Source organism: Leguminivora glycinivorella, chromosome 4 (assembly GCF_023078275.1).
Source record: "Leguminivora glycinivorella isolate SPB_JAAS2020 chromosome 4, LegGlyc_1.1, whole genome shotgun sequence".
NCBI lineage: Eukaryota > Metazoa > Arthropoda > Insecta > Lepidoptera > Tortricidae > Leguminivora > Leguminivora glycinivorella.
This window is the reverse complement of record NC_062974.1, coordinates 21,760,511-21,768,974: the sequence shown is the minus strand read 5'-3', so window position 1 is coordinate 21,768,974 and position 8,464 is coordinate 21,760,511. Positions and strand designations below refer to the sequence as shown.

The 8,464-nt window shown below is 39.0% G+C and overlaps 1 protein-coding gene across 1 annotated transcript; it reads right to left on the bottom strand.

The window, feature by feature from the left end:
• Positions 1-769: 769 nt before the first annotated feature.
• On the bottom strand, positions 770-3,541 carry LOC125225708 (venom carboxylesterase-6-like). Its single transcript, XM_048129538.1, has 3 exons — positions 3,315-3,541; positions 1,662-2,917; positions 770-1,484 (listed from the first exon to the last, which is right to left on the bottom strand). The coding sequence occupies exons 1-3, from the start codon at positions 3,492-3,494 to the stop codon at positions 1,040-1,042; spliced, it is 1,881 nt and encodes a 626-aa protein (XP_047985495.1). The 5' UTR covers positions 3,495-3,541; the 3' UTR covers positions 770-1,039.
• Positions 3,542-8,464: the final 4,923 nt, after the last annotated feature.

The window sequence follows — 8,464 nt, the reverse complement described above, 5'->3', positions numbered from 1 at the left end:
TACCCGCTGACCTTCCGACCCCGTCCACTCACCTACACCTGAACTTATACCATTACTAATCCAGTAAGGGAGTAACTACCACATACACCACTATATCATAAGACTAATGAACTTGTAGCTACTAGGAAAGAAGGGAGCAACCACCATACGCTCTGCTGTGTTATAAGACGTTATTTGGTAAACATGCTTCATCGCGTGACACGTAACGGTACGTCGACTTAAAGAACTTAAGTGCTTGCAGTTTATAACTGATATTACGAAATCCAGTGCTTTTTATAAAAGCAAATGGTACAATTTAATGTATCATATTTTTAGTAAACTGTGGTGTTTCAGAAATTAACCAGTGTCAGATTAACTTGCATTGAGTTAGCACAGAGTACGGAAGTGTTATCATGATTTCATATACACTTTCCTGGGGGGCTACCATGAAGTGCTAATAAAGCCGTTCAGTTTAGGTTGAGAGAGAGGGACGGAGCTATGGAACTGCTGTAGCTTCGTCCCTTTCTCTCAACCTAAAGTGAATGGCTTTAGCACTTCATGGTAACCCCCTTGATCTGTACCGCTGTAGAATTAGCTTGGCCTGACTCTAATCTAGTAGGTAAATATGTTAAAAGTGATCATGAATTAGAATAGAAAACTTTATTAAAATTAACCCAATAGGTCGTACCACGATTGTATGAATTAAGATAAAAATTATGGCTAAGACCTTTTTATTTTGTGTATGTCCTCCGACAGTGATGAAATATCTGAGTCAGAAAACATCTTTAAATAAGGAACGCAAATCTAGACTAATTTATTTATTTAATTCGTCTACGTACAGGGCATCTACTCGTAAACTAAAACTAAGTACTTACACTACTTACTAAAACCTGTGTAAACGTAAAAATGTTATGTTTGTACTTTATTAAAAGCGACATTTCACTAAACTATTACTTAATTGTAAAGATATCACTTAGCGTCGAATTTAAAAAATAAACCCACGAAAGTTCTAGCAAATGTTCAAAAACTAAGTCAATAGCTCACGCTAGTGACACGTTTTTCAAGAGCTAATTCTCATCATATGAAATTTATTCAACAACGCAAATACGGTAATAAACGAAAACGTGTACGCAACTGCTGTGGAAGCTGAATCAGGTTCATCATCATTATCATCATCAGGATCAACATTTACACTTGTATTTTCATCGCTTCCATCTGTTTCGCCACTGTTTCCTTGATTCTCTTTGCTGTCTCCAATATCCTCATTGCTATCTACAACGATAACATCAGGGTCCTGCCTTTCATTAAGGTCGAACTGACCCTCGGCATCCTTAAAGTATCCTTGATAGATACTGTTCCAGAAAGCAAGAGTGACGGGATGAGGGTCTTGCATTTGTACCTCAAGAGTTGAACTCTGCTGGTCAGCATTTAATATGTGGAGGTAGTTGTTGTTCTCCGGTGTGAATGGACTCCAAGTTACTTGGGAAGTGAGGCTAGTCGGGTTTCTGGAAATATTAATATTAATTAATAAGAACACTCATTTTGATTGTTGTATTAAATTATGAACGTTTTTTTTACTCGCAAGTTACGTTACGGTCGATGAAACAAGCTTCCAGACAGATTCTAATTCAAGATTTTGTAAAGATGTTATTTTATGCACAGGTAAATAATATAATTCTTACCCAGTTTTTGCGAAATTGGTCCATCGCTCGATTAGAATGTCGCTCACAGTTAGATCTATTTGAGAAGATTCCTCATTTGTAGTTTCATGGAACAAGTACGCCAGTTCTTCGCTATGAGCCGCTCCGTTAACTTCTACTGGGCCAACAAAGGGATCTCCCAAAGTTCCCTTGTAAGAAAATTGATACAAATATACAGGAGACGTCGATGAAGCCGCTCGTAGCTGTGCCTCTCGGATAGCTGATACTTTTATCATAGTGTCACCGTGGTACATAAAATATTCATCCATGTCTATACCATCATCACCAAAATAGTACTGTTTTATATTATCAACAATACGTTTTTCATCTTCTTCGTTTTCGAATTCTAAATCAGGTTGCAGAAAAGCTTCAAATGATTCATTCATTTTCTCCAACCAACTGTCTTCTATTGCCTCTTCAGCTCTTATAGTGCCTTCTTTATCAACGAAGCCTGTCATAACTGGTATTTGTAAGAATCCTCCATCAGTCAGGACTTGATATGGTGATCGAGTCATAAATGGTAAAGAGGAGACTAACGTTGCTTTCTCAAGACAAGGTGCAAATGCTAATGAATTGTCGTAAAGTTCAAGTTCATTTATGACTGCTGTCAAAGCGGCTACGGTTGTTTTTGTAAATACTTCTGATAGCGTGTTAATATCGCTGACTGTATGTCCCAGAGCTTCAGCTACTTGTATCGCATATTCTAGGTTATCTCTAGTAACTGCCCATGGAGCGATAGCGGAACCACTTTGCGCAATCACTCTGTGAACTAAGCCCTCAGACATTGGAGATAGCGACAATAAATCAACGGCTGCGGCGCCACTTCCATGACCAAAAAGCGTTACAGAATCAGGGTCGCCACCGAAGCTCTCAATGTTCTCTTGAACCCAGCGCAAACCCGCGATAATATCCTTGAGACCAGCATTACCAGGTGCAACTTCGGTTCCCAAGCATAGGAAACCAAATATCGACTCTCGGAAGTTTAATGAGACAACTATGACATCTTTTTCAAGAAAGTTTTTGAAGGATAGTTCGTGTTCATAGACCCTATCGAACTCTCTGCCTTTGATCCAGACCATGACTGGGAGTTTGCGGGTGCTGTCGAGGGTTGTGGTGTAAACGTCTGCTACCAGGCAATCTTCTACTCCCTCGTAGCCCACACCTAACGCTCGAACGCATTTAATCCCTTTTCTGTCGGCGATGAAAGGTTCTTCAAATGGAGGTGCTGGCAAGGGTGCCTACAATTTGAAGAAATATTAAAGAGTTAAGTACACCACTGTGAAACCTTCCTAATATGCAAGTATTTGGTAGCTTCGTTTGATTTTAGATACTTGTCACAGATTATAATGAAAGTTGAAAATATAATTGCTTGTCATTGTTTCTTAATAGATTTATTATTTTATTTTATTTATTATTTTAACCCTTTAAATACGGGCTGATACGACCGTGAGGGTTGTTAACATATAAATGTCAATTTTAACACATGTGACACAAGTCATTAAAATTCGAAATTAAGTTAGCAAATCTCAATTTCTCGTTTTGAAAGGGTTGTTATTTGTTAATGCACAGGCAGCTTAAAACTGATACGTGCACGTCAATGTCCTGATGCACTTGTGATACTATTAATTTACTAACCTTAAACCGGTGACTTCCTGAAGTCGAATCAGCATACGGTATCCCATGAAATTCGTAGACTCCATCATTGAGCGTACCAATAACCGTCCCTTGTTGAGTATCCACACTCGGGTTCACCACGGGTACATTCTGACCCCACACACCAAGTAAAAAACAAAAGCCAATCAATATTAATCTCATTATTGCGTCTCAATATTTAGTGATACACATGCAGTATTCTAGAAGTCCGTATTGGTAATACGTCAATAGCCTCAAATTTATCTCGATTAGATAGATATTCTCGGAAAATCTCAAGTGGTAGATAACATTGAATCTACGCATAGTGGTGTAACTTTTGCGTGGAGGTATCTATACTCACGTGACTTTTTCATACTACATAGGTGGCTAACAAACATACCGCCTGATGATGGGCAGTCACCGTATTAGCTTCTAGGCGCCCATAGGGGAACTAAGTAGGCTCCAACACTCTACACCTCCTTGAGCCCTAGCAACCTTAGTAAATGTCAAAAACACTATAAAAAGAGGATAGTAGGTATTATTTGGCTGCTGATTTTTGTAAGGTGACGGTGCTTCCCCAATTTACCTCTGATCTAGATTTAGATCTGGGATTACCTACATTCGTTGTTCAGTGCTGTACCCTAAGACACAAAGCGAGAAAATAATTATTTTATTTACATGTCATAAAGACTTTCCCCCTTATTCATAAACGTACTCTAAAGTTATCAAGCCGATAAAGTTCGTTTGTCCCTTTCCGACGTATTGGTGTGATAGAAAAGGACAAACGAACTTTATCGGCTTGATTACTTTAGAGTACGTTTATGAATAAGGGGGTTCGAAGACAGAAAGAAGAGGTCAACATTCAAATTTAACATTTAATTTTTTTCTTTAATACATGGCATCTTATTTCGATTCAAATTTAAATTTGAGCTGAGGACTATGAGTAAAATTTTTGAATGCAACTCCTTAAGTGCAGAATCGAGGTCACTGACCTTATAATATCTTTCGCAGAAAAAATGTCCCTTGTAGGAGTCACTAACTGTACTCGAAGGGATGCCACAAAACGGTCCATGTACACTCAATTGTATTGAAAAACGCTAGGGTATCTTTTTGCTTGAGCGGTATGGTACTGGTCCGTTTTTTTCAGCGGTTCCCTTAGCGGGGGTGGTGCGCGGGGGCACAAAATGTGTGCCACATGTGATGCCATCGTTGCGACGTTCGTCTTCACGAGAATTACTGATTCACTGACTTTTTTTCTTAAAAGTGAATAAATATTCTGAGCGCTGGGGGCCGATTTTTGAATCTCGGCCATTCAATTTCGTGAAATTCGTTCAATAATATCTCCACTACTAGCGATTTAAATTCTACTTACAGTAGGCCTAGCACATGATTGCCGCGAGAGTATGTCGCCGCGAGATAGACTACCCGTCCTTATGTCATTAATACAGTTAGAAGAAGACGTGTGATCTATCTCGCGGCGACATACTCCCGCGGCCATCATGTGCTAGGCCTACAGAAGCGATTACGTCGCTTTCCACAGACTTTCGAACCGCGAATGCGTGCGTTCTAAATTCAAAAATCGATCCCCTATAACCATCTAACCGGAATAGGTACTTGTACCTTAAGATGTTTGAATGCGCGTGAGTGCTGATAAATGATAACTTTATGATAAGTAGTAGGATAAGAACGCCGAAGTTTTAGAGAGTGGAAAATATTTATGGTATTGCATTACTTCGTATTTAACTAAAGTAAATGCCTAAATATTATAAGATACAGCGGGGCAATTTCGACTAGGGGGTTTAATGCAACTGGTCCATTATTTTCTATGTTTTACAATGTTTGCATTTTTAATTAGAGTGTCCACTGGTTAAGTCGTCCCAATCGAGACTTGCCCCGCTATACCTTAATATTATTGGAATGCTAAACATATGCATACTTCTAAGTTAAGAAGCAAAAAAGTTACTTAGTGTAATTTCATATTTGCTAATAGCCCCAGCGCAAGGCTGTCATAACTTAAAAATGTGTGCAATATTATTACATATTAGTGAAGACACAAATTTCATTTTTAAATAGCAAGTAATTGAGAGCATAATAATAATCATTGTAAGCTCCGAAACTAAGATCGACATACCTACCTTATAATTACTTCATTAATTATCATCATACTTCTAAGTTTAATGTTTTTTTTTTAATATATTTCAAAGTGTAACGTCTATACTAATGCTAAAGCAAAATTATTATTTGTTACGAACTTATTGTTCCTTTTTATACCGTAAAAATTGTGTTGTCCTAACACTGACCTAATTTTTACCGAACATGTAAAAACTGAAAAAAAAAACTCTCATTTACCGTAAAACCGCTATCTGAGCATCTCCCGGACAGAGCAGCGATGGTCTTTGCCACATGTTGCACTACGTTGGTCCTTATTTACACATCAAAACGTCTTATCTCACGCTACATTATCCCAAAATCATCCTAATGTTTTAAGATTTTAGACTGAAGATCTAATAGTTATATGATGAGTCTTAAGTCGTTTTGAGTAACTAGTTTACCTTGTGGGAGACGATCGGGAAGGCGAAAGGTTAAACGTTATGCGTAGCATATTGTATAATATGCATTCGGACAAAAAAAAGGTCAAGTGTGAGCTGTGTGTTTTGTTCTAGTTCTGCGTGAAACCGTGTTTTTTTTTTTAATTCAGTAGCACAATAAAACATGACCAAGGTTGAAGGGACGAGTCATACGCCGGCACTTCTACCTCAGTTTTAATTTCTGTCGGATTTCCGAGAGTGGATGCGTAATACCTACTATATTATTATATATCTCTTTCCCATCACGGAACAATGCTGTTCCGGACCTTTGGGAGGCGTGCGCGGAGTCGAAGCCAACACGTAGAAGCCCTTTTGACACTTTAATGAACTGCAAGGGGTACACCGAGCGGATGTTGCCTTTGCCCGTTATTACCTATTATCTTTTATTCTATGCAACCTATGTGAAGTGTTGTGACCCAATTCATATTTTCTGATTTTCCAAACAATAATAAAATTGCTAAAATGAATAAAGAGAATAATAAATAGCTAAAATAAATTTATCAATCACACAAATGACGAGAATTTTTAAGACGTAAAATGAATAAAGAGAATCACACAAATGTTATTTATAAGAAAGTGCTTTACGGAACCCCAGTTCAGGGTTTCTTACAAAAAGTCGTTTGCGGCCCACACGGGGATTCGTTTCAGCTTTTTGCGCGTAACGGTCCTATGGTTACCTTGCCAGTGGTTTTATGATGATTTAAGTTTTATACTTATATCCTACTACGAAATTAATGTTCCATATTAGAACAAAGACTCCGTATAGACAGATAACGGAAACGTACTAATAAAACGTACCTCGAAACCACCAAGAACTATGTACTACACATAAGCCCCATTAAAATGTCACTGTTACTGTTTGTCAAATTGACAGTAATTAATTTAAGGTAGCATATTTTGAAATCCAGTCATCAGGAGGTTAGATACATTACAATAATTATTCAAGCTACAAAAAAAATAATTACACTGCACTATATTTTGTAACATTGTTAGAATAGGCGAGACGACTAAAAAAAAACGAATTAATCCGTCAGTTAGATTATCAAAGATTTTTTTTCTCGTAAACGAAAAATGACGACGATACAGTACGTTGAAGTTTCGCGTGACGTCACGCCTAGGTACAAATTTTACTTAGAAGTGACGTCACAAGCCCCTACTCCGGAACTTTGATGCTTGTATTTTTTCATTAATTAGAAAAAGCGAAAAATATGTGTTAAGTATTTTTGGACGATCTAACTGACGGACTAAACAGAATGCCATTTTTTATGTAGTCGTCATCCCTATTGTCTGAAGGCACGAAGGCAAGCATGGTAGCGCGATAAACGATAAAACGTCAGGCCGTCCTTTACACACTATCTGTAAGTGCGAAAAGGACGGCCTGATGTTTTTCGTTTATCGCGCGACCATGCTATCGGTGCTGATTTTATTAAAATACTCGTACTAACACCGTTTTCAGCGGTATTGTACCTATTCTACATTCAACATGTAATTTTGATAGCCCTAACGGCCCAGCCACGACACTGGTCTAAGCGCGACAGCGGTGAGCGGCAGCCATACGTGCGAATGAAAAGTCCCATATGTATGGCCGCCGCTCACCGCTGTCGCGCTTAGACCAATGTTACACATCAATTTACAGTCAGCATCAAAAATAGCGGATCAAACAATGCTTCAGAAGTAATTAATACCATTCTGACACCGACACCGCTAAACACAGAGAGATGTGTCATTTTTTTGCGGTGTAGATATATAATGTAGATATTCTACATTTCGAAAAGTTATTCAGGCTGTCAGATACTTTTGGTACGTTATTTCATCCGCTACCTTACCGCTATCTACATTTCGAAAAGTTATTCAGGCTGTCAGATACTTTTGGTACGTTATTTCATCCGCTACCTTAGGGCCTGGCCACATGGGCGCGTTGCGGCGACGCACCGCAAAAATTCTGCGTTGCGTTGCCGCGCCGCCAGTTTTTGCGGCAGGAAATCTGCGGCGCGGCACCGCGACGCAAGAACTCGCGGTGCGTCGACGCACCGCAAAAACCGCGGCGCGGCACCGCAACGCAGAATTTTTGCGGCGCGTCGCCGCGCCGCCAAAACTGGCGGTGCGTCGCCGCGCCTCGATAACTATACACAGTGCAGAACTTCACGATCAGTCTTTATCCAGACATGGATCCCATTACGCGCATTCTGCTCTTGCTTGTATTACGGAGGCGCTTAAAAAAAAGGAGACGAAAAGAAGATGCTGGGTCAACCCATATATATATATAAAATGAATAATGACGGAACTCATTTTGAAAGGAAATATGCGGCATTAAAGACAAGTGAAGTGAAGTTCAAAGAATATTTCAGAATGACAATAGCAAGTTTCGAAGAACTGGTCTTTAAAATCTCACCTCGAATAAAAAAACAATATATATTTAGAAAACCTGTCGGACCTCTGGAGATGCTGAGATTAACTAAATATGCTGAATACCGAATATTTACCGAATATTCGGCCCATCTCTAATGTGGACAAAGGACGAAAGGACAGCCTTATAGACAGCAGGCAGGCAATTATGGTCGCGCA